Source organism: Halichoeres trimaculatus, unplaced genomic scaffold (genome assembly GCF_033239565.1).
Source record: "Halichoeres trimaculatus isolate MK-OKI-2021-1 unplaced genomic scaffold, fHalTri1.1 fHalTri1_scaffold_17, whole genome shotgun sequence".
Taxonomy (NCBI): Eukaryota; Metazoa; Chordata; class Actinopteri; order Labriformes; family Labridae; genus Halichoeres; species Halichoeres trimaculatus.
This window is the reverse complement of record NW_027437195.1, coordinates 17,226,128-17,253,426: the sequence shown is the minus strand read 5'-3', so window position 1 is coordinate 17,253,426 and position 27,299 is coordinate 17,226,128. Positions and strand designations below refer to the sequence as shown.

The 27,299-nt window shown below is 43.3% G+C and overlaps 1 protein-coding gene across 1 annotated transcript; it reads right to left on the bottom strand.

The window, feature by feature from the left end:
- Positions 1 to 347: 347 nt before the first annotated feature.
- LOC141806971 (interferon alpha-inducible protein 27-like protein 2A) lies at positions 348 to 27,116 on the bottom strand. The gene is made up of 6 exons (XM_074692715.1): positions 27,053 to 27,116; positions 26,914 to 26,949; positions 26,749 to 26,781; positions 26,575 to 26,598; positions 1,362 to 1,529; positions 348 to 913 (listed from the first exon to the last, which is right to left on the bottom strand). Exons 1-6 carry the CDS (start codon positions 27,063 to 27,065, stop codon positions 762 to 764), a joined length of 426 nt encoding a protein of 141 aa, XP_074548816.1. The 5' UTR covers positions 27,066 to 27,116; the 3' UTR covers positions 348 to 761.
- Positions 27,117 to 27,299: the final 183 nt, after the last annotated feature.

Here is a 27,299-nt window from a genome sequence, read left to right as displayed (position 1 = left end):
GGGTATCTGTAGCTCACAGCGTCTTTTTGCCAGAAAAAAATAGCATATTGACTTTTGCTGTTTTTTAAGGAAGAAAGAGTTCTGGTTTCTGTACTCCCTCCAGGTCTGTGTACATTTATTTTTGAATTGCAGCCTTTGCGATTTGAAAACTGCAGTCTATTATTTTGCGATGTCGGTTTCAATTCGATTAATTGCTCAGCCCTAACAGAGACCTTTGAGTAGATCATTTAGTGATACTTTAAGAAATGAAAATAACAGAAAAGTTGATTTAGTTTAAAGACAATTGATTTTATTCATTTGCAGAACGAAACAGCATAAGAAAAAAAAAATCTAGTAAAGTCGTCATCTCAATGGTTTCAGGTTTGATCAAAATGTGTCACCCAATCAAATCTGCATTAGAAAAACCCTTATACATCACTGCTCACAGTCAGTTCTTTTAGCTTGCCCCGTTAAAGATGCTTTAATCAATGTGTGAATGTGTGAATGTGTGAATGTGTGAATGTGTGAATGTGTGAATGTGTGTGGTAGATGAGCACATGAAAAGATTACTATTGTTCTCAGAATTTTCTAAGGAGAGAAAAGTGGTTTGTAAGATAAATGACCATTTTTAATGATTGGATTAAGATAAGGCAAATTACATTTACATTAACCACTTAGTGTTTTTAGGTTAAATGTAATCGAAGTTATTTCACCAAACAAAAATATGTAAGCAGTTCCATTTTTTAAACACACTCTCTCCAGATCTGTGTTTAAATATCTGATTACAGACAGATGACACCAGGACGGCAAAAAGAGTCTGAGGGGGGTAAAGGTTGAGTTTCGTTTTGGCCACAAATGCCTGACAGAAGATATCCAATTATTCCTCCAAATGTACCAACCACTCCAGCGGCAGTTGTTGTCAGTCCTGTAGCACCTAAAGGGAGATGATATGAGACTCAGGAGCTGCAGACCTTTCATTCTGTTTGACACTGCTTGGTCTATACAAATCAAGTGTTTAATCCACACTTAACATTAAGCTCAGTGTATCTGGATAAAATGTGTTCTTTTCAATGGTTTCCATTGATTTGGGAAAACAGTGTAGAGCAGGTTTAACACTTGAGGGCATTTGTTTATGACGTTTCTGTTCTCAGATGTCCAGTGACAGCAGTTACTTTCTAAATATAGACACTGATACAAAAAAATATCATTGTTTTCTGAGACCTCTTGACTTTGAGTTTAACTCAGGACCAAGTCTGTTATTTTTTTAAAAAAAACATGTTTTTATTTTCTAACACATTCTTTCTGGATCTGTGGGAATATCTGTGCTGACTACAGACAGATTGTGGTTAAAAAGGAACATAGAAATGAATATTTAAGTTTACCTATTGATTGTAAAAATGCAACCAGGCCTCCTGCTACTACTCCTCCCCCGTTAGAAACAGCAAGAATAGACATCAGTTTGGCAGCGATGGAGCCTCCCAATATTCCACCTGAGGTGAAACCTATGGCAGCCAGTAAGACAGGAGTGAAGGTAACAGTCACGACTCCTCCTGCAACAAACAAATAAAAAGCGTTCATTAGGGTCCTCGGCCTGAGCCAGGGCACCTTCTAGCAGGAGCTAGAAGGTGCCCTCGGCCAAAGGCCGAGGGCACTATTGTTTTCCGTCCGTTTCTTTTTAGGGTCCTCGGCCTGAGCGGAGGGCACCTTCTAGCAGGGCTAGAAGGTGTCCTCCGCCTTCGGCGGAGGACACTATTGTTCCTGCTGCGTTTCTTTTTAGGGTCCTCGGCCAAAGGAAGAGGGCACTTTCTAGCAAGCTAGAAAGTGCCCTCGGCCGAAGGCCGAGGGCACTATTGTTCCTGCTGCGTTTCTTTCTTATTAGGGTCCTCGGCCTGAGTGGAGGACACCTTCTAGCAGGGCTAGAAGGTGTCCTCCGCCGAAGGCGGAGGACACTATTGTTCCTGCTGCGTTTCTTTCTTATTAGGGTCCTCGGCCTGAGCCAGGGCACCTTCTAGCAGGAGCTAGAAGGTGCCCTCGGCCGAAGGCCGAGGGCACTATTGTTCCTGCTGCGTTTCTTTTTTTTTTTTCTTATTATTATTCCACCCGCCCCGAGAACGCAAATTAGACCCCCTGAACATGCTCAAAAACTCACCAAAATTGGCACGCACATCAGGATCGCGTGAAATTGCGTAATGATACCAAACATGACCCCCGACATCCCATAATAAGCTCAATAGCGCCACCTAGGCACACGCAAAGGGCCCTAGCTCGGGCTAGGAATGTCGTAGAGAGATGAAACCAACACCAAAATGTTCGTGTCATCGAGACGCAAAAATCATACGCTGCTACCCTGGACCTATCTCCAACAGGAAGCCGGCTATTTGCCTCACAAAATTAAAAAATTTTTTTTTAAACAATTTCTGCTAAAATTTTCTCCTCTGAAACCAAAAATGGTACAGGTTTGAGACTACCATCACATGACAGACTAGACCCTGCTCTCCAAAAGTTGTGAAGGAAGTTGTTGTTTCGGGCCCGGTTTTCGAATGGCGAGCCCTCAAAGCCGCCGACCGCTTTTGGCCGATTTAGGATTTCTCCATGTTAGCAGATGAGGAGAACCGATTTCACCTCAAAACACACATTCTACTAGTGCCGCATTTGGGCCTCTAGACCAAAAACTAAAAGTCATAGAGCTTTAAAAATTACATGGTTGGATTCCTGACAAAATTCCCTACAACCATATGATATTTTTACACAGATTAAGCCAACATTGTGACCTACAGGACAGGTAGTTCGGCCATTTCCCTAAAATACAAAACCCATTTTGAGCACTCTTCCACCGGTGTTGTGACACATTAGGGCTTCTAAAGAAAAAAGTACAACTCGTACAGCTTTAAAAATGCCAAAAATGGATTCCTCACAAGCTCTACTATCAAATATGATATTTTTGACACAGATTGGGGTAAAATTATGGACTCTGTGAGGATTTCTTTACATTACATGGCTGATAAAAACTCCCTCCAGCCTCTAGTCACACTGGTGTCACGCTAATTAGAATTCCAAGCATGCAGCAGGTGATGTCATTCAGCACAGCAGAGGATACGTTGCCATGGTATCAACTGACTCCCAGACATCCCATAATATTCTCTCAGAGCCATTAGGCTCACTTTCACCCTATGCACACCAAAACAGCCCTAACTGGGGCTAGGAATGTCGTAGAGAGATGAAACCAACGCCGAAATGTTCGTCTTATTTTGATGGACACATTGGAGGGAAAACCGGCAGGAGCCCGAGGACCCGTCTAACGCTGCTTGCAGCTTTAATTTCTTATTATTCCACGCACCCCGAGAACGCAAATTAGACCCACTAAACATGCTCAAAAACTCACCAAAATTGGCACACACATTGCCAGCGCCAAAAATCGCGATTTGATACCAAACATGACCCCCGACATCCCATAATACTCTCTCTAGAGCCAAAAAACCTCAAAAAATAAAACAAAAAAACACACGCTAAGGGCCCTAGCTCGGGCTAGGAATGTCGTAGAGAGATGAAACCAACACCAAAACGCTCGTGTCATCGAGCTGCAAAAATCATACGCTGCTACCCTGGACCTATCTCCAACAGGAAGCTGGCTATTTTGCCTTTCAAAATAAGAGTTTTCTGCATTTTTTCCCTTTCTGCAAAAATTTTCTCCTCTGAAACCAAAAATGGTACAGGTTTGAGACTACCATCACATGACAGACCAGACCCTGCTCTACAAAAGTTGTGAAGGAAGTTGTTGTTTCGGGCCCGGTTTTCAAATGGCGAGCCCTCAAAGTCGCCGACCGCTTTTGGCCAATTCAGGATTTCTCCATGTTAGCAGATGAGGAGAACAGATTTCAGGTCAAAACACTCACTACTAGTACTTCTACTAGTGCCGCATTTGGGCCTCTAGACAAAAAACTAAAAGTCATACAGCTTCAAAAATGACATGATTGGATTCCTGACAAAATTCCCTACAACCATATGATATTTTTACACAGATTAAGCCAACATTGTGGCCTACAGGACAAGTAGTAAGGACATTGCTCTAAAATAAAAAATCCATTTCTAGCACTTTTCCACCGCTTTTCCACCGGTTTGTGACGCATTTTGGCTTCTACAGAAAAAAGTATAACTCGTACAGCTTTAAAAATGCCAAAAATGGATTCCTCACAAGCCCTTCTATCAAATATGATATTTTTGACACAGATTGGGGTAAAATTGTGGACTCTGTGAGGATTTCTTTACATTAGATGGCTGATAAACTCTCTCTCTACAGTCTAATCACACTAGTGTCACGCTAATTAGAATTCCAAGCATACAGCAGGTGATGTCACTCAGCATAGCAGAGGATACGTTGCCATGGTATCAACTGACTCCCTGACATCCCATAATATTCTCTCAGAGCCGTTAGGCTCACTTTCACCCTATGCACACCAAAACAGCCCTAACTGGGGCTAGGAATGTCGTAGACAGATGAAACAAACGCCGAAATGTTCATATTATTTTGTCGGACACATTGAAGGGAAAACCGGCAGGAGCCCGAGGACCCGTCTAATGCTGCTTGCAGCTTTAATTATTATTCCACACCGTCAATGAACGCTAATTAGACCCCCTAAACGTGCTCGAAAACTCACCAAAATTGGCACGCACATCAGGATTGCGGAAAAATTCGAGAAAATACCAAACATGACCCCCTACATCCCATAATAAGCTCAATAGCGCCACCTAGGCACACGCTAAGGGCCCTAGCTCGGGCTAGGAATGTCGTAGAGAGATGAAACCAACACCAAAACGCTCGTGTCATTGAGACGAAAAAATCATACGCTGACACCCCTGACCTATCTCCAACAGGAAGCCGGCTATTTAACCCTATCAAAATAAAAAAAAAAATTTTTACCCTCTCTTCAAAAATTATACCATCTGAAACCAAAAATGTGACCGACTTGAAAACTGCCTCACATGACAGATGAGACCCTGCTCTACAAAAGTTGTTCAGGAAGTTGTTGTTTCGGGCCCGGTTTTCAAATGGCGAGCCCTCAAAGTCGCCGACCGCTTTTGGCCGATTCAGGATTTCTCCATGTTAGCAGATGAGGAGAACCGATTTCAGGTCAAAACACACATTCTACTAGTGCCGCATTTGGGCCTCTAGACAAAAAACTAAAAGTCATAGAGCTTTAAAAATTACATGGTTGGATTCCTGACAAAATCCCCTACAACAACATGATATTTTTACACAGATTAAGCCAACATTGTGACCTACAGGACAAGTACTTCGGACGTTTCTCATAAATAAAAAATCAATTTCCAGCACTCTTCCATCTGTCTTGTGACGCATTTGTGCTTCTAGAGAAAAAAGGAAAACTGGTACAGCTTTAAAAATGCCAAAAATGGATTCCTCACAAGCCCTTCTATCAAATATGATATTTTTGACACAGATTGGGGTAAAATTGTGGACTCTGTGAGGATTTCTTTACATTAGATGGCTGATAAAAACTCCCTCCAGCCTCTGGTCACACTCGTGTCACGCTAATTAGAATTCCAAGCATGCAGCTGGTGATGTTATTCAGCATAGCAGAGGATACGTTGCCATGGTATCAACTGACTCCCAGACATCCCATAATATTCTCTCAGAGCCATTAGGCTCACTTTCACCCTATGCACACCAAAACAGCCCTAACTGGGGCTAGGAATGTCGTAGAGGGATGAAACCAACGCCGAAATGTTCGTCTTATTTTGATGGACACATTGGAGGGAAAACCGGCAGGAGCCCAAGGACCCGTCTAACGCTGCTTGCAGCTTTAATTAGGGTCCTCGGCCTGAGCCAGGGCACCTTCTAGCAGGGCTAGAAGGTGCCCTCGGCCGAAGGCCGAGGGCACTATTGTTCCTGCTGCGTTTCTTTTTTCTTATTATTATTCCGCACTCCAGTAAATCGCTTATTAGAACCCCTAAACATATTCAAAAACTCACCAAAATTGGCACACACATTATGGGCGCACAAAATTTTCGTTTGATACCAAACATGACTCCCGCCATCCCATAATAATCTCTCTACAGCCAAAAAACCTTTAAAACACACAAAAATGCCTTTAGCTCGGGCCAGGAATGTCGTAGACACATGAAACCAACATCAAAACGTTCGTCTCATTGAGACGCACAAAAAATATAGGAGGTATTTTCGCGTAGCTCCAACAGGAAGCCGGCAATTTGCCCGCCAAAATAAGAGTTTTCTGAAATTTAAGCCTCTCTACAAACATTAACTTGTCAATAACCAAAAATGGTACCGGCATGAAAATTGGCTCACATGAAAGACCAGACCCTGCTCTACAAAAGTTGTTCAGGACGTTGTTGTTTCTGGCCCGGTTTTCGAATGGCGAGCCCTCAAAGTCGCCAACAACGCAATGTTAACAGATGGGAGAGCAGCCCTCGCTGAGCAGTTGGGCCTCTAGACAAAAAAGTAAAAGTCGCACAGCTTTAAAAATGACATGGTTGGATTCCTCGCGAAATTTCATATAAGACGTGTATATTTTGACACAGATTAGGTCAACATTCTGGCCTACAGGATGAGAAGTTTGTCCCCTTTGGGAATCTCATCCTACTGCACTTCTGTGATCATGTCACACACTGATTAGGAGCTCCACACAGCTGGTCACATGACTCAGCAGAGGCAACAATGACTCTCTCCTCCATTAAAGTGCTTATTAGACCCCCTCAACATGCTCAAAAACTCACCAAAATTGGCAGACACATTTCAAGCATCAAACTCTTCAATAAAATACCAAAAATCCCATAATATGCTCTCTGTCCACATCTACAACATTCAAACAGCCATAGCAGCCCGGAGGAATGTCCTAGACAGATTAAACCTATGTCAAAATGTTCATCTCATTGAGATAAAAAAAATACACCGACACCCTGACCTTTCCCAGACAGGAAGTTGGCTATTTCTCTTTAGCATAGCAGAGGATATTTTGCCATGCTATCAACTGACTCCCTGACATCCCATAATATTCTCTCAGAGCCACAAGGCTCACTTCCACCTATGCACAGCGAAACCGCCCTAACTGGGGCTAGGAATGTCGCAGAGAGATGAAACAAACGCCAAAATGTTCCTCTCATTTTGTTTGACACATTGGAGGGAAAACCGGCAGGAGCCCGAGGACCCGTCTAACGCTGCTTGCAGCTTTAATTATTATTATTATTATTCCGCACTCCAGTAAATCGCTTATTAGGTCCACTAAACAAATTCAAAAACTCACCAAAATTGGCACACACATTATGGGCGCCCAAAATTTACGTTTGATACCAAACATGACTCCCGCCATCCCATAATAATCTCTACAGAGCCAAAAAACCTCTAAAAAACAGACAAAAACACACAAAAATGCCTCTAATTTGGGCCAGGAATGTCGCAGAGAGATGAAACCAACACCAAAACGTTCAGCTCATTGAGACGCACAAAAAATATAGGAGGTATTTTCGCGTAGCTCCAACAGGAAGCTGGCAATTTGCCCGCCAAAATAAGAGATTTTGGCATTTTTAGCCTTTCTGCAAAAATTAAACCCACTGAAACCAAAAATGGTACATGCTTGAAAATACCATCACATGACAGATTAGACCCTGCTCTACAAAAGTTGTTCAGGAAGTTGTTGTTTCGGGCCCGGTTTTCGAATGGCGAGCCCTCAAAGCCGCCGACCGCTTTTGGCCGATTCAGGATTTCTCCATGTTAGCAGATGAGGAGAACCGATTTCAGGTCAAAGCACACATTCTACTAGTGTCGCATTTGGGCCTCTAGACAAAAAACTAAAAGTCATAGAGCTTTAAAAATGACATGGTTGGATTCCTGACAAAATTCCCTACAACCATATGATATTTTCACACAGATTAAGCCAACATTGTGGCCTACAGGACAAGTAGTTCGGACATTGCTCTAAAATCCAAAATCCATTTCTAGCACTTTTCCAGCGGTTTTGTGACGCATTGGTGCTTCTAGAGAAAAAAGTATAACTCATACAGCTTTAAAAATGCCAAAAATGGATTCCTCACAAGCCCTTCAATCAAATATGATATTTTGGACACAGATTGGGGTAAAATTGTGGACTCTGTGAGGATTTCATCACCAGAAGTTTTTCTTAAACCCCCCTCTCCACTCTACCTCTCCTCTGTCACGCTAATTAGAACTCCAAGCATGCAGCTGCTCATGTCATTCAGCCTAGCAGAGGATACGTTGCCATGGTATCAACTGACTCCCTGACATCCCATAATATTCTCTCAGTGCCATTAGGCTCACTTCCGCCCTATGCACACCAAAACAGCCCTAACTGGGGCTAGGAATGTCGTAGAGAGATGAAACAAACATTGAAATGTTCGTCTCATTTTGTTGGACACATTGGAGGGAAAACCGGCAGGAGCCCGAGGACCCGTCTAACGCTGCTTGCAGCTTTAATTAGGGTCCTCGGCCTGAGCCAGGGCACCTTCTAGCAGGGCTAGAAGGTGCCCTCGGCCAAAGGCCGAGGGCACTATTGTTCCTGCTGCGTTTCTTTTTTTTTTTTTTTCTTATTATTCCGCACCGTCTTTGAACGCAAATTAGACCTGCTAAACATACTCAAAAACTCACCAAAATTGGCACGCACCTCACAATTGCAAAAAATTGCGTAATGATACCAAACATGACCCCCGACATCCCATAATAATCTCTCTAGAGCCAAAAAACCTCTAAAAAACAGACAAAAACACACAAAAATGCCTCTAGCTCGGGCCAGGAATGTCGTAGACACATGAAACCAACACCAAAATGTTCATCTCATTGAGATGCACAAAAAATATAGGAGGTATTTTTGCGTTGCTCCAACAGGAAGCCGGCAATTTGCCCGCCAAAATAAGAGTTTTCAGAATTTTAAGCCTTTCTACAAACATTAACTTGTCAATAACCAAAAATGGTACCGGCATGAAAATTGCCTCACATGACAGACCAGACCCTGCTCTACAAAAGTTGTGGGGGAATTCGTTGTTTCGGGCCCGGTTTTCGAATGGCGAGCCCTCAAAGTCGCCGACCACGCAATGTTAACAGATGTGAGCGCAGCCCTCACTGAGCAGTTGGGCCTCTAGACAAAAAAGTAAAAGTCGCACAGCTTTAAAAATGACATGGTTGGATTCCTCACAAAATGTTCTTCAAGAAAATCATATTTTGACACAGATTAGGTCAACATTCTGGCCTACAGGATGAGAAGTTTGTCCCTTCGGAATTTGATCCTCCTGCACTTGTGGGATGATGTCACACACTGATTAGGAGTTCCTTGCAGCTGGTCACATGACTCAGCAGAGGCAACAATGACTCTCTCCTCCATTAAAGTGCTTATTAGACCCCCTGAACATGCTCAAAAACTCACCAAAATCGGCACACACATTTCAAGCATCAAACTCTTCAATAAAATACCAAACATCCCATAATATTCCCTCTGTCCACATTCTGACACATTAAAACAGCCATAGCAGCCAGTAGGAATGTCCTAGAGAGATCAAACCAACATCAAAATGTTCATCTCATTAAGACGAACAAATTACTTGCTGACACCCTGACCTTTCCCAGACAGGAAGTTGGCTATTTCTCTTCAGCATAGCAGAGGATACGTTGCCATGGTATCAACTGACTCCCAGACATCCCATAATATTCTCTCAGAGCCATTAGGCTCACTTCCACCTATGCACAGCAAAATAGCCCTAACTGGGGCTAGGAATGTCCTAGAGAGATGAAACCACCACCAAAATGTTCGTCTTATTCTGTTGGACACAGTGGGGCCAATACCATGATAGTAGGGCAAAACCGGCATGAGCCCCGAGGACCCGTCTAACGCTGCTTGCAGCTTTAATTAGGGTCCTCGGCCTGAGCCAGGGCACCTTCTAGCAGGGCTAGAAGGTGCCCTCGGCCGAAGGCCGAGGGCACTATTGTTCCTGCTGCGTTTCTTTTTTCTTCTTCCCTCCTCCAGTGAATCGCTTATTAGAACCCCTAAACATGCTCAAAAACTCACCAAAATTGGCACGCATGTTCTATGCGCCCAAAATTTTCGTTTGATACCAAACATGACCCCCGACATCCCATAATAATCTCTCTAGAGCCAAAAAACCTCTAAAAACCACTCTTAAACACACAAAAATGGCTCTAGCTCGGTCCAGGAATGTCGTAGAGAGATGAAACCAACATCAAAATGTTCGTCTCATTGAGACGCACAAAAAATATAGGAGGTATTTTCGCGTAGCTCCAACAGGAAGCCGGCAATTTGCCCGCCAAAATAAGAGTTTTCTGAAATTTAAGCCTCTCTACAAAATTTAACTTGTCAATAACCAAAAATGGTACCGGCATGAAAATTGGCTCACATGACAGACCAGACCCTGTTCTACAAAAGTTGGGGGGGAATTCGTTGTTTCGGGCCCGGTTTTCGAATGGCGAGCCCTCAAAGTCGCCGACCACGCAATGTTAACAGATGGGAGAGCAGCCCTCGCTGAGCAGTTGGGCCTCTAGACAAAAAAGTAAAAGTCGCACAGCTTTAAAAATGACATGGTTGGATTCCTCGCGGAATTTCATATAAGATATGTATATTTTGACACAGATTAGGTCCACATTCTGGCCTACAGGATGAGAAGTTTGTCATTTGGGAATCTCATCTGTGATGATGTCACACACTGATTAGGAGCTCCACACAGCTGGTCACATGACTCAGCAGAGGAAACAAAGACTCTCTCCTCCATTAAAGTGCTTATTAGACCCCCTCAACATGCTCAAAAACTCACCAAAATTGGCACACACATTTCAAGCATCAAACTCTTCAATAAAATACCAAAAATCCCATAATATGCTCTCTGTCCACATCTACAACATTCAAACAGCCATAGCAGCCCGGAGGAATGTCCTAGACAGATTAAACCAACGTCAAAATGTTCATCTCATTGAGATAAAAAAAAATACACCGACACCCTGACCTTTACCAGACAGGAAGTTGGCTATTTTATCTTCAGCATAGCAGAGGATACGTTGCCATGGTATCAACTGACTCCCTGACATCCCATAATATTCTCTCAGAGCCACAAGGCTCACTTCCACCTATGCACAGCAAAACAGCCCTAACTGGGGCTAGGAATGTCGTAGAGAGATGAAACAAACACCAAAATGTTCGTCTGATTTTGTTGGACACATTGGAGGGAAAACCGGCAGGAGCCCGAGGACCCGTCTAACGCTGCTTGCAGCTTTAATTAGGGTCCTCGGCCTGAGCAGAGGGCACCTTCTAGCAAGCTAGAAGGTGCCCTCCGCCGAAGGCGGAGGGCACTATTGTATTTCGTCCGTTTCTTTTTTTTTTTTCTTATTATTCCCTCCTCCAGTGAATCGCTTATTAGAACCCCTAAACATATTCAAAAACTCACCAAAATTGGCACACACATTATGGATGCTGAAAATTTTCGTTTAATACCAAACATGACTCCCGCCATCCCATAATAATCTCTCTACAGCCAAAAAACCTTTAAAACACACAAAAATGCCTCTAGCTCGGGCCAGGAATGTCGTAGCCACATGAAACCAACATCAAAATGTTCGTCTCATTGAGACGCACAAAAAATATAGGAGGTATTTTTGCGTTGCTCCAACAGGAAACCGGCAATTTGCCCGCCAAAATAAGAGTTTTCAGAATTTTTAGCCTTTCTACAAACATTAACTTGTCAATAACCAAAAATGGTACAGGCTTGAAAATTGCCTCACATGACAGACCAGACCCTGTTCTACAAAAGTTGTAGGGGAATTCGTTGTTTCGGGCCCGGTTTTCGAATGGCGAGCCCTCAAAGTCGCCGACCACGCAATGTTATCAGATGGGAGAGCAGCCCCGCGCTGAGCATTTGGGCCTCTAGACAAAAAAGTAAAAGTTGCACAGCTTTAAAAATGACATGGTTGGATTCCTCACAAAATGTTCTTTAAGAAAATCATATTTTTACACAGATTAGGTCAACATTCTGGTCTAGGATGAGTAGTTCTTTCATCTTGGAAATTTGATCCTCTCCCAGGGCTGCTGCATTCCTGTGATGATGTCACCCACTGATTAGGAGCTCCACACAGCTGGTCACATGACTCAGCAGAGGCAACAATGACTCTCTCCTCCATTAAAGTGCTTATTAGACCCCCTCAACATGCTCAGAAACTCACCAAAATCGGCACACACATTTCAAGCATCAAACTCTTCAATATAATACCAAACATCCCATAATATTCCCTCTGTCCACATTCTGACACATTAAAACAGCCATAGCAGCCAGTAGGAATGTCCTAGAGAGATCAAACCAACATCAAAATGTTCATCTCATTAAGACGAACACATTATTTGCTGACACCCTGACCTTTCCCAGACAGGAAGTTGGCTATTTCTCTTCAGCATAGCAGAGGATACGTTGCCATGGTATCAACTGACTCCCTGACATCCCATAATATTCTCTCAGAGCCATTAGGCTCACTTCCACCTATGCACAGCAAAATAGCCCTAACTGGGGCTAGGAATGTCCTAGAGAGATGAAACCACCACCAAAATGTTCGTCTTATTCTGTTGGACACAGTGGGGCCAATACCATGATAGTAGGGCAAAACCGGCATGAGCCCCGAGGACCCGTCTTACGCTGCTTGCAGCTTTAATTAGGGTCCTCGGCCTGAGCAGAGGGCACCTTCTAGCAAGAGCTAGAAGGTGTCCTCGGCCGAAGGCCGAGGACACTATTGTTCCTGCTGCGTTTCTTTTTTCTTATTATTATTATTCCGCACTCCAGTAAATCGCTTATTAGGTCCTCTTAACAAATTCGAAAACTCACCAAAATTGGCACACACATTATGGGCGCCCAAAATTTTCGTTTAATACCAAACATGATCCCCAACATCCCATAATAAGCTCTATAGCGCCACCTAGGCACACGCTAAGGGCCCTAGCTCGGGCTAGGAATGTCGTAGAGAGATGAAACCAACACCAAAACGCTCGTGTCATCAAGATGCAAAAATCATATGCTGCTACCCTGGACCTATCTCCAACAGGAAGCCGGCTATTTGCCTCACAAAATAAAAAAAATTTTTTTTTTCCCCTTTCTGCAAAAATTTTCTCCTCTGAAACCAAAAATGGTACAGGTTTGAGACTTCCATCACATGACAGACTAGACCCTGCTCTACAAAAGTTCTGTAGGAAGTTGTTGTTTCTGGCCCGGTTTTCGAATGGCGAGCCCTCAAAGCCGCCGACCGCTTTTGGCCAATTTAGGATTTCTCCATGTTAGCAGATGAGGAGAACAGATTTCAGGTCAAAACACTCACTACTAGTACTTCTTCTAGTGCCGCATTTGGGCCTCTAGACAAAAAACTAAAAGTCATACAGCTTCAAAAATGACATGGTTGGATTCCTGACAAAATCCCCTACAACAACATAATATTTTTACACAGATTAAGCCAACATTGTGGCCTACAGGACAAGTAGTTAGGCCATTTCTCTAAAATAAAAAATCCATTTTGAGCACTCTTCCACGGTTGTTGTGACACATTAGGGCTTCTAGAGAAAAAAGTATAACTCGTACAGCTTTAAAAATGCCAAAAATGGATTCCTCACAAGCCCTTCTATCAAATATGATATTTTTGACACAGATTGGGGTAAAATTGTGGACTCTGTGAGGATTTCTTTACATTAGATGGCTGATAAACTCTCAGTCTCCACTCTGTTTGGGGTTCTGTCACGCTAATTAGAACTCCACGCATGCAGCAGGTGATGTCATTCAGCACAGCAGAGGATACGTTGCCATGGTATCAACTGACTCCCCTACATCCCACAATATTCTCTCAGAGCCATTAGGCTCACTTCCACCCCACACACACCAAAACAGCCCTAACTGGGGCTAGGAATGTCATAGAGAGATGAAACAAACGCCAAAATGTTCGTCTCATTTTGTTGGACACATCGGAGGGAAAAGCAGCAGGAGCCCGAGGACCCGTCTAACGCTGCTTGCAGCTTTAATTTTTTTTTCTTCTTCCCTCCTCCAGTGAATCGCTTATTAGAACCCCTAAACATATTCAAAAACTCACCAAAATTGGCACACAGGTTCTATGCGCCCAAAATTTTCGTTTAATACCAAACATGACCCCCGACATCCCATAATAAGCTCAATAGCGCCACCTAGGCACACGCTAAGGGCCCTTGCTCGGGCTAGGAATGTCGTAGAGAGATGAAACCAACACCAAAACGCTCGTGTCATCGAGACGCAAAAATCATACGCTGCTACCCTGGACCTATCTCCAACAGGAAGCCGGCTATTTGCCCGCCAAAATAAAAAATAATTTTTTTTAAACCTTTCTGCAAAAATTTTCTCCTCTAAAACCAAAAATGGTACAGGTTTGAGACTACCATCACATGACAGACTAGACCCTGCTCTCCAAAAGTTGTGAAGGAAGTTGTTATTTCGGGCCCGGTTTCTGAATGGCGAGCCCTCAAAGTCGCCGACCGCTTTTGGCCAATTTAGGATTTCTCCATGTTAGCAGATGGGGAGAACCGATTTCAGGTCAAAACACACATTCTACTAGTGCCGCATTTGGGCCTCTAGACAAAAAACTAAAAGTCATAGAGCTTTAAAAATTACATGGTTGGATTCCTGACAAATTTTCCGACAACCATATGATATTTTTACACAGATTAAGCAAACATTGTGGCCTACAGGACAAGTAGTTCAGACATGTCTCTAAAATAACAAAATCCATTTTGAGCACTTTTCCACCGGTGTTGTGACACATAAGGGCTTCTAGAGAAAAAAGTATAACTCGTACAGCTTTAAAAATGCCAAAAATGGATTCCTCACAAGCTCTACTATCAAATATGATATTTTGACACAGATTGGGGTAAAATTGTGGACTCTGTGAGGATTTCTTTACATAAGATGCCTGATAAAAACTCCCTCCAGGCACTAGTCACACTCGTGTCACGCTAATTAGAATTCCAAGCATGCAGCAGGTGATGTCATTCAGCATAGCAGAGGATACGTTACCATGGTATCAACTGACTCCCTGACATCCCATAATATTCTCTCAGAGCCAGTAGGCTCACTAAAGCCTAGTCACCCCAAAACAGCCCTAACTGCGGCTAGGAATGTCGTAGAGAGATGAAACAAACGCCAAAATGTTCGTCTCATTTTGTGGGACACATTGGAGGGAAAACCGGCAGGAGCCCGAGGACCCGTCTAATGCTGCTTGCAGCTTTAATTAGGGTCCTCGGCCTGAGCAGAGGGCACCTTCTAGCAAGAGCTAGAAGGTGCCCTCCGCCGAAGGCGGAGGGCACTATTGTTCCTCGTCCGTTTCTTTTTAGGGTCCTCGGCCTGAGCCAGGGCACCTTCTAGCAGGGCTAGAAGGTGCCCTCGGCCGAAGGCCGAGGGCACTATTGTTCCTGCTGCGTTTCTTTTTTCTTCTTCCCTCCTCCAGTGAATCGCTTATTAGAACCCCTAAACATGCTCAAAAACTCACCAAAATTGGCACGCATGTTCTATGCGCCCAAAATTTTCGTTTGATACCAAACATGACCCCCGACATCCCATAATAATCTCTCTAGAGCCAAAAAACCTCTAAAAACCACTCTTAAACACACAAAAATGGCTCTAGCTCGGTCCAGGAATGTCGTAGAGAGATGAAACCAACATCAAAACGTTCGTCTCATTGAGACGCACAAAAAATATAGGAGGTATTTTCGCGTAGCTCCAACAGGAAGCCGGCAAATTGCCCGCCAAAATAAGAGTTTTCTGAAATTTAAGCCTCTCTACAAAATTTAACTTGTCAATAACCAAAAATGGTACCGGCATGAAAATTGGCTCACATGACAGACCAGACCCTGTTCTACAAAAGTTGTGGGGGAATTCGTTGTTTCGGGCCCGGTTTTCGAATGGCGAGCCCTCAAAGTCGCCGACCACGCAATGTTAACAGATGGGAGAGCTGCCCTCGCTGAGCAGTTGGGCCTCTAGACAAAAAAGTAAAAGTCGCACAGCTTTAAAAATGACATGGTTGGATTCCTCGCGGAATTTCATATAAGATATGTATATTTTGACACAGATTAGGTCAACATTCTGGCCTACAGGATGAGATGTTTGTTCCTTTGTTTGGGGGATTTGATCCTCCCCTTGGGCTGCTGCATTCCTGTGATGATGACACACACTGATTAGGTATTCCATGCAGCAGCTGGTGATGTCACTCAGCACAGCAGAGGATACGTTGCCATGGTATCAACTGAGTCCCCAACATCCCATAATATTCTCTCAGAACCACAAGGCTCACTTCCACCTATGCACACCAAAACAGCCCTAACTGGGGCTAGGAATGTCGTAGAGAGATGAAACCAACGCCAAAATGATCATCTCATTTTGTTGGACACATTGGAGGGAAAACCGGCAGGAGCCCGAGGACCCGTCTAACGCTGCTTGCAGCTTTAATTAGGGTCCTCGGCCTGAGCAGAGGACACCTTCTAGCAGGGCTAGAAGGTGTCCTCCGCCGAAGGCGGAGGACACTATTGTTCCTGCTGCGTTTCTTTTTTCTTCATTATTATTCCACCCGCCCCGAGAACGCAAATTAGACCCCCTGAACATGCTCGAAAACTCACCAAAATTGGCACGCACATCAGGATCGCGGAAAAATTCAAGAAAATACCAAACATGACCCCCGACATCCCATAATAATCTCTCTACAGCCAAAAAACCTTTAAAACACACAAAAATACCTCTAGCTCTGGCCAGGAATGTCGTAGACACATGAAACCAACATCAAAACGTTCGTCTCATTGAGACGCACAAAAAATATAGGAGGTATTTTCGCGTAGCTCCAACAGGAAGCCGGCAAATTGCCCGCCAAAATAAGAGTTTTCTGAAATTTAAGCCTCTCTACAAAATTTAACTTGTCAATAACCAAAAATGGTACCGGCATGAAAATGGGCTCACATGACAGACCAGACCCTGTTCTACAAAAGTTGTGGGGGAATTTGTTGTTTCGGGCCCGGTTTTCGAATGGCGAGCCCTCAAAGTCGCCGACCACGCAATGTTAACAGATGGGAGAGCTGCCCTCGCTGAGCAGTTGGGCCTCTAGACAAAAAAGTAAAAGTCGCACAGCTTTAAAAATGACATGGTTGGATTCCTCGCGGAATTTCATATAAGATATGTATATTTTGACACAGATTAGGTCAACATTCTGGCCTACAGGATGAGATGTTTGTTCCTTTGTTTGGGGGATTTGATCCTCCCCTTGGGCTGCTGCATTCCTGTGATGATGACACACACTGATTAGGTATTCCATGCAGCAGCTGGTGATGTCACTCAGCACAGCAGAGGATACGTTGCCATGGTATCAACTGAGTCCCCAACATCCCATAATATTCTCTCAGAACCACAAGGCTCACTTCCACCTATGCACACCAAAACAGCCCTAACTGGGGCTAGGAATGTCGTAGAGAGATGAAACCAACGCCAAAATGATCATCTCATTTTGTTGGACACATTGGAGGGAAAACCGGCAGGAGCCCGAGGACCCGTCTAACGCTGCTTGCAGCTTTAATTTCTTATTATTCCACACCGTCAATGAACGCTAATTTGACCCCCTAAACATGCTCAAAAACTCACCAAAATTGGCACGCACATCAGGATCGCCAAAAAATTCGATAAAATACCAAACATGACCCCCGACATCCCATAATACTCTCTCTAGAGCCAAAAAACCTCTAAAAAAAATATAAAAAAACACACAAAAACGGCCCTAGCCGCCACTAGGAATGTCGTAGAGAGATGAAACCAACACCAAAATTTTCAGCTCAATGAGACGCAAAAATCATACGCTGCTACCCTGGACCTATCTCCAACAGGAAGCCGGCTATTTTGCCTTTCAAAATAAGAGTTTTCTGCATTTTTGCCCTTTCTTCAAAAATTATCTCCTCTAAAACCAAAAATGGTACAGGTTTGAGACTACCATCACATGACAGACAAGACCCTGCTCTACAAAAGTTGTGGGGGAAGTTGTTGTTTCGGGCCCGGTTTTCGAATGGCGAGCCCTCAAAGTCGCCGACCGCTTTTGGCCAATTTAGGATTTCTCCATGTTAGCAGATGAGGAGAACCGATTTCAGGTCAAAACACTCACTACTAGTACTTCTACTTGTGCCGCATTTGGGCCTCTAGACAAAAAACTAAAAGTCATAGAGCTTTAAAAATTACATGGTTGGATTCCTGACAAAATTGTCTACAAACACATGATATTTTTACACAGATTAAGCCAACATTGTGTCCTACAGGACAAGTAGTTTGGACGTTGCTCATAAATAAAAAATCCATTTCCAGCACTCTTCCATCTTTTTTGTGACGCATTTGTGCTTCTAGAGAAAAAAGTATAACTCGTACAGCTTTAAAAATGCCAAAAATGGATTCCTCACAAGCTCTTCTATCAAATATGATATTTTTGACACAGATTGGACTAAAATTGTGGACTCTGTGAGGATTTCTTTACATTAGATGCCTGATAAAAACTCCCTCAAGGCACTAGTCACACTCGTGTCACGCTAATTAGAATTCCAAGCATGCAGCAGGTGATGTCATTCAGCATAGCAGAGGATACGTTGCCATGGTATCAACTGACTCCCTGACATCCCATAATATTCTCTCAGAGCCATAAGGCTCACTTCCAGCCTACACACACCAAAACAGCCCTAACTGGGGCTAGGAATGTCGTAGGGAGATGAAACAAATGCCAAAATGTTTGTCTCATTTTGTTGGACACATTGGAGGGAAAACCGGCAGTAGCCCGAGGACCCGTCTATAATTAATTATTTTTAAGCCAACATTGTGGCCTACAGGACAAGTAGTTCGGCCATTTCTCTAAAGTAAAAAATCCATTTCTAGCACTTTTCCACCGGCTTTGTGACGCATTTGTGCTTCTAGTGAAAAAAGTGTAACTCGTACAGCTTTAAAAATGCCAAAAATGGATTCCTCACAAGCTCTACTATCAAATATGATATTTTTGACACTAAAGCCTATTGACAACAAAACAGCCATAACTGAGGCTGGGAATGTCATAGAGAGATGAAACAAACGCCAAAATGCTCATCTCATTTTGTTGGACTATGGAGGGAAAACCGGCAGGAGAAGTTTGTCCCTTTTCTGGGAATTTGATCCTCCTGCACTTCTGTGATGATGTCACACACTGATTAGGAGCTCCACACAGCTGGTCACATGACTCAGCAGAGGAAACAATGACCCTCTCCTCCATTTAAGTGCTTACTAGACCCCCTGAACATGCTCAAAAACTCACCAAAATTGGCACACACATTTCAAGCATCAAACTCTTCAATATAATACCAAACATCCCATAATATGCTCTCTGTCCACATCTAGACACACTAAAACAGCCATAGCAGCCAGTAGGAATGTCCTAGAGAGATCAAACCAACATCAAAATGTTCATCTCATTAAGACGACAAAATTATTTGCTGACACCCTGACCTTTCCCAGACAGGAAGTTGGCTATTTCTCTTCAGCCTAGCAGAGGGATACGTTGCCATGGTATCAACTGACTCCCTGACATCCCATAATATTCTCTCAGAGCCATTAGGCTCACTTCCACCTATGCACAGCAAAATAGCCCTAACTGGGGCTAGGAATGTCCTAGAGAGATGAAACCACCACCAAAATGTTTGTCTTATTCTGTTGGACACAGTGGGGCCAATACCATGATAGTAGGGCAAAACCGGCATGAGCCCCGAGGACCCGTCTAATGCTGCTTGCAGCTTTAATTAGGGTCCTCGGCCTGAGCCAGGGCACCTTCTAGCAAGCTAGAAGGTGCCCTCGGCCGAAGGCCGAGGGCACTATTGTTCCTGCTGCGTTTCTTTCTTATTATTATTATTATTCCGCACTCCAGTAAATCGCTTATTAGGTCCACTTAACATATTCAAAAACTCACCAAATTTGGCACACACATTATGGGCGCCCAAAATTTACGTTTGATACCAAATATGACCACCGCCACCCCATAATAATCTCTCTAGAGCCAAAAAACCTCTAAAAAACAGACAAAAACACACAAAAATGCCTCTAGCTCGGGCCAGGAATGTCGTAGACACATGAAACAAACATCAAAACGTTCATCTCATTGAAACGCACAAAAAAGGGTGGAGGTGTTTTTTGCCTATCTCGCACAGGAAGCTGGCAATTTGCCCGCCAAAATAAGAGTTTTCAGAATTTTAAGCCTTTCTACAAACATTAACTTGTCAATACCAAAAATGGTACTGGCATGAAAATTGGCTCACATAACAGACCAGACCCTGCTCTACAAAAGTTGTGAAGGAAGTTGTTGTTTCGGGCCCGGTTTTCGAATGGCGAGCCCTCAAAGTCGCCGACCACGCAATGTTAACAGATGGGAGAGCAGCCCTCGCTGAGCAGTTGGGCCTCTAGACAAAAAAGTCGCACAGCTTTAAAAAAGACATGGTTGGATTCCTCACAAAATGTTCTTCAAGAAAATCATATTTTTACACAGATTAGGTCAACATTCTGGCCTACAGGATGAGAAGTTTGTCCCTTCGGAATTTGATCCTCCTGCACTTCTGTGATGATGTCACACACTGATTAGGAGCTCCACACAGCTGGTCACATGACTCAGCAGAGGCAACAATGACTCTCTCCTCCATTAAAGTGCTTATTAGACCCCCTAAACATGCTCAAAAACTCACCAAAATCAGCACACACATTTCAAGCATCAAACTCTTCAATATAATACCAAACATCCCATAATATTCCCTCTGTCCACATTCTGACACATTAAAACAGCCATAGCAGCCAGCAGGAATGTCCTAGAGGGATCAAACCAACCTCAAAATGTTCATCTCATTGAGACGAAAAAATTATATGCTGACAACCTGACCTTCCCCAGACAGGAAGTTGTGTATTTCTCTTCAAAGAAATATTTCCACACATTTTTTCCCATTCCTACATTTTTTGATTGCTTATAACACCCCCAAGCATGCTCAGAAACTCACCAAAATTAGCACACACATTTTGAGCGCCCTAAATTCCCATATGATACTTACAATGACCCCCAATATCCCATAATATGCTCTACAGCGCCAACTAGGCACACTAAAACGGCCCTAACAGGGGCTAGGAATGTCCTAGAAAGATGAAACCACCACCAAAATGTTCGTCGTATTCTGTTAGACACATTGGGGCCAATCCCGTGACAGTGGGGCAAAACCGGCATGAGCCCCGAGGACCCGTCTAACGCTGCTTGCAGCTTTAATTTCTTATTATTCCACCCGCCCCGAGAACGCAAATTAGACCCCCTGAACATGCTCGAAAACTCACCAAAATTGGCACACACATCAGGATCGCGTGAAATTGCGATTTGATACCAAACATGACCCCTGACATCCCATAATAAGCTCAATAGCGCCACCTAGGCACACGCTAAGAGCCCTAGCTCGGGCTAGGAATGTCGTAGAGAGATGAAACCAACACCAAAACGTTCGTGTCATCGAGACGCAAAAATCATACACTGCTACCCTGGACCTATCTCCAACAGGAAGCGGGCTATTTGCCTCACAAAATTAAAAATTTTTTTTTTAACAATTTCTGCTAAAATTTTCTCCTCTGAAACCAAAAATGGTACAGTTATGAAAATTGCATCACATGACAGACCAGACCCTGCTCTACAAAAGTTGTGAAGGAAGTTGTTGTTTCGGGCCCGGTTTTCGAATGGCGAGCCCTCAAAGCTGCCGACCGCTTTCAGCCGAATTAGGATTTCTCCATGTTAGCAGATGAGGAGAACCGATTTCAGGTCAAAACACACATTCTACTAGTGCCGCATTTGGGCCTCTAGACAAAAAACTAAAAGTCATAGAGCTTTAAAAATTACATGGTTGGATTCCTGACAAAATTCCCTACAACCACATGATAGTTTTACACAGATTAAGCCAACATTGTGGCCTACAGGACAAGTAGTTTGGCCATTTCTCTAAAATGCATAATCCATTTCTAGCACTCTTCCATCTGTATTGTGACGCATTTGTGCTTTTAGAGAAAAAAGTATAACTCGTACAGCTTCAAAAATGCCAAAAATGGATTCCTGACAAAAATTACTATCAAATATGACATTTTTGACACAGATTGGGGTAAAATTGTGGACTCTGTGAGGATTTCATCACCAGAAGTTTTTCTTAAACCCCCCTCTCCACTCTACTTATCCTCTGTCACGCTAATTAGAACTCCACGCATCCAGCTGCTCATGTCACTCAGCATAGCAGAGGATACGTTGCCATGGTATCAACTGACTCCCCGACATCCCATAATATTCTCTCAGAGCCATTAGACTCACTTCCACCCTATGAACACCAAAACAGCCCTAACTGGGGCTAGGAATGTCGTAGAGAGATGAAACAAACGCCGAAATGTTCGTCTCATTTTGTTAGACACATTGGAGGGGAAACCGGCAGGAGCCCGAGGACCCGTCTAACGCTGCTTGCAGCTTTAATTAGGGTCCTCGGCCTGAGCAGAGGGCACCTTCTAGCAGGGCTAGAAGGTGCCCTCTGCCGAAGGCGGAGGACACTATTGTTCCTGCTGCGTTTCTTTCTTATTAGGGTCCTCGGCCTGAGCCAGGGCACCTTCTAGCAGGGCTAGAAGGTGCCCTCGGCCGAAGGCCGAGGGCACTATTGTTCCTGCTGCGTTTCTTTCTTATTATTATTATTCCACACGCGCTTTGAACGCTAATTAGACCCCCTAAACATGCTCGAAAACTCACCAAAATCGGCACACATATTGTGAGTGCCAAAAAATTTGATAAAATAAAAAAATTAACACCCAACATCCCATAATAAGCTCTCTAGATCAAAAACCTCTAAAACACACACTTAAACAGCCCTAGCTGGGGCTAGGAATGTCGTAGAGAGATGAAACCAACACCAAAACGTTCCTCTCATTGAGACGCACAAAAAATATAGGAGGTATTTTTGCGTTGCTCCAACAGGAAGCCGGCAATTTGCCCGCCAAAATAAGAGTTTTCAGAATTTTTAGCCTTTCTACAAACATTAACTTGTCAATAACCAAAAATGATACAAGCTTGAAAATTGCCTCACATGACAGACCAGACCCTGTTCTACAAAAGTTGTGGAGGAAGTTGTTGTTTCTGGCCCGGATTTCGAATGGCGAGCCCTCAAAGTCGCCGACCACGCAATGTTAACAGATGGGAGAGCAGCCCTCGCTGAGCAGTTGGGCCTCTAGACAAAAAAGTAAAAGTCGCACAGCTTTAAAAATGACATGGTTGGATTCCTCACAGAATGTTCTTCAAGAAAATCATATTTTAACACAGATTAGGTCAACATTCTGGCCTACAGGATGAGTAGTTCTTTCATTTCGGAAATCCTCCCCCAGGGCTGCTGCATTCCTGTGATGATGTCACACACTGATTAGGACTTTCTTGCAGCTGGTCACATGACTCAGCAGAGGCACCAATGACTCTCTACTCCATTAAAGTGCTTATTAGACCCCTGAACATGCTCAAAAACTCACCAAAATTGGCACACACATTTCAAGCATCAAACTCTTCAATATAATACCAAACATCCCATAATATTCCCTCTGTCCACATCTAGACACACTAAAACAGCTATAGCAGCCAGTAGGAATGTCCTAGAGAAATTAAACCAACATCAAAATGTTCATCTCATTAAGACGAACAAATTATTTGCTGACACCCTGACCTTTCCCAGACAGGAAGTTGGCTATTTCTCTTCAGCATAGCAGAGGATACGTTGCCATGGTATCAACTGACTCCCTGACATCCCATAATATTCTCTCAGAGCCATTAGGCTCACTTCCACCTATGCACAGCAAAATAGCCCTAACTGGGGCTAGGAATGTCCTAGAGAGATGAAACCACCACCAAAATGTTCGTCTTATTCTGTTGGACACAGTGGGGCCAATACCATGATAGTAGGGCAAAACCGGCATGAGCCCCGAGGACCCGTCTAACGCTGCTTGCAGCTTTAATTATTATTCCGCCCTACGCGTTTCATCTAATTTGAACCCCTAAACTTGCTCAAAAACTCACCAAAATTGGCACACATATTGTGTAGCTCCGAAAATTTTATAAAATAAAAAAATAAACCCCCGACATCCCATAATAAGCTCTGTAGCGCCACCTAGGCACACGCTAAGGGCCCTAGCTCGGGCTAGGAATGTCGTAGAGAGATGAAACCAACACCAAAACGTTCGTATCATCGAGACGCAAAAATCACACGCTGCTACCCTTGACCTATCTCCAACAGGAAGCCGGCTATTTGCCTCACAAAATTAAAAAAAAATTTTTTGAACCCTTTCTGCAAAAATTTTCTCCTCCGAAACCAAAAATGGTACAGGTATGAAAATTGCATCACATGACAGACCAGACCCTGCTCTACAAAAGTTGTGAAGGAAGTTGTTGTTTCGGGCCCGGTTTTCGAATGGCGAGCCCTCAAAGTCGCCGACCGCTTTTGGCCAATTCAGGATTTCTTCATGTTAGCAGATGAGGAGAACCGATTTCGGGTCAAAACACACATTCTACTAGTGCCGCATTTGGGCCTCTAGACAAAAAACTAAAAGTCATAGAGCTTTAAAAATTACATGGTTGGATTCCTGACAAAATCCCCTACAACAACATGATATTTTTACACAGATTAAGCCAACATTGTGACTTACAGGACAAGTAGTTGGGCCGTTTCTCATAAATAAAAAATCCATTTCCAGCACTCTTCCATCTGTCTTGTGACGCATTTGTGCTTCTAGAGAAAAAAGTAAAACTCGTACAGCTTTAAAAATGCCAAAAATGGATTCCTCACAAGCCCTTCTATCAAATATGATATTTTTGACACAGATTGGAGTATAATTGTGGACTCTGTGAGGACTTCTTTACATTACATGCCTGATAAACTCTCAGTCTCCACTCTGTTTGGGGTTCTGTCACGCTAATTAGAACTCCACGCATGCAGCTGGTGATGTCATTCAGCACAGCAGAGGATACGTTGCCATGGTATCAACTGACTCCCAGACATCCCATAATATTCTCTCAGAGCCATTAGGCTCACTTTCACCCTATGCACACCAAAACAGCCCTAACTGGGGCTAGGAATGTCGTAGAGAGATGAAACCAACGCAGAAATGTTCGTCTTACTTTGATGGACACATTGGAGGGAAAACCGGCAGGAGCCCGAGGACCCGTCTAATGCTGCTTGCAGCTTTAATTTCTTATTATTCCGCCCTGCAACGAATGCTAATTTGACCCCCTAAACATGCTCAAAAACTCACCAAAATTGGCACGCACATCAGGAACGCGGAAAAATTCGAGAAAATACCAAACATGACCCCCTACATCCCATAAAAAGCTCAACAGCGCCACCTAGGCACACGCTAAGGGCCCTAGCTCGGGCTAGGAATGTCGTAGAGAGATGAAACCAACACCAAAACGTTCGTGTCATCGAGACCCAAAAATCATACGCTGCTACCCTGGACCTATCTCCAACAGGAAGCCGGCTATTTGCCCGCCAAAATAAAAAAAAAATTTTTTTAAACCTTTCTGCAAAAATTTTCTCCTCTAAAACCAAAAATGGTACAGGTTTGAGACTACCATCACATGACAGACCAGACCCTGCTCTCCAAAAGTTGTGGGGGAAGTTGTTGTTTCGGGCCCGGTTTTCGAATGGCGAGCCCTCAAAGTCGCCGACCGCTTTTGGCCAATTTAGGATTTCTCCATGTTAGCAGATGAGGAGAACAGATTTCAGGTCAAAACACTCACTACTAGTACTTCTACTAGTGCCGCATTTGGGCCTCTAGACAAAAAACTAAAAGTCATAGAGCTTTAAAAATTACATGGTTGGATTCCTGACAAAATTCCCTACAACCATATGATATTTTTACACAGATTAAGCCAACATTGTGGCCTACAGGACAAGTAGTTCAGACATGTCTCTAAAATAAAAAAATCCATTTTGAGCACTCTTTCACCGGTGTTGTGACACATAAGGGCTTCTAGAGAAAAAAGTATAACTCGTACAGCTTTGAAAATGCCAAAAATGGATTCCTCACAAGCTCTACTATCAAATATGATATTTTTGACACAGATTGGGTTAAAATTGTGGACTCTGTGAGGACTTCTTTACATTACATGCCTGATAAACTCTCAGTCTCCACTCTGTTTGGGGTTCTGTCACGCTAATTAGAATTCCAAGCATGCAGCAGGTGATGTCATTCAGCATAGCAGAGGATACGTTGCCATGGTATCAACTGACTCCCAGACATCCCATAATATTCTCTCAGAGCCATTAGGCTCATTTCCAGCCTACACACACCAAAACAGCCCTAACCTGGGGCTAGGAATGTTGTAGACAGATGAAACCACCACCAAAATGTTCGTCTTATTTTGTTGGACACATTGGAGGGAAAACCGGCAGGAGCCCGAGGACCCGTCTAACGCTGCTTGCAGCTTTAATTATTATAAGAGTGTTGCCACAGGTTATGATGCCACATGTCCAAAAGATGTGCAGTTTTTCTCACCTGCGCCTACGACTGCACACTTACCTGTTCAAAAAACACAAAACAGAATCAAATAAAGCAATACGTGATCTGAGCTGCCCATGCTGCTAACATCTGCTAATTTATTTAACTATGCAAACACTGACAGACTATGGGAGCAACAGGATTGTAGGAATCAAAGAAATTAGAACTTACAAACGGTCTCACGCACTTCATAAATGTCATTACCTGTTGGTGAAACACACACACACACACAAAACTCTTTAGGCTCCCCTCAGCTGTTCTGTTTTAAATGCATTGGTTAAATTTTTTTCTGATTAGTGTAAAGGAAGAGAAATGATGGAGGAAATGAATACTCACAAACGTCAATGAGGTAACTAAAAAAGAGGTAATCACCTGTTAACGAAACAAATAAAGTGGAGAAAAATTACCAAACTGATCGGTCTCTATCTCATTAAACTGAAAGACTCAAGTTAATCAGTGAAATATGAAAACTCACAAAATCCTGCCATGTCAGCTTTGCAGTGGGTGACTTCTGTACGAGGAGAGATAAACCTGGCTTCACCTGTTTTGCATGAGATAATAAACAGGATGTGGGCTGAGCTTCTGTAGGAAGCCATAAGAATCATTTCTGAGGAAATGAAACTTATTGATGTTTTTTGAAATGTAAGCGTTAAACTAGAGAGCTCCTTTGTGTTTAAAAATGTAATCTGAACTAACTGTGATAACTTTTAAAAACTACATGC

Excerpts from the sequence above, each read along its gene's own strand:
- LOC141806971 (XM_074692715.1), bottom strand. Across the intron at positions 26,782-26,913 it reads TAGTTACCTCATTGACGTTT|GTAATGACATTTATGAAGTG; the intron begins GTGAGTATTCAT and ends TTTCACCAACAG. Across the intron at positions 1,530-26,574 it reads GTGTGCAGTCGTAGGCGCAG|GAGGAGTCGTGACTGTTACC; the intron begins GTGAGAAAAACT and ends TGTTTGTTGCAG.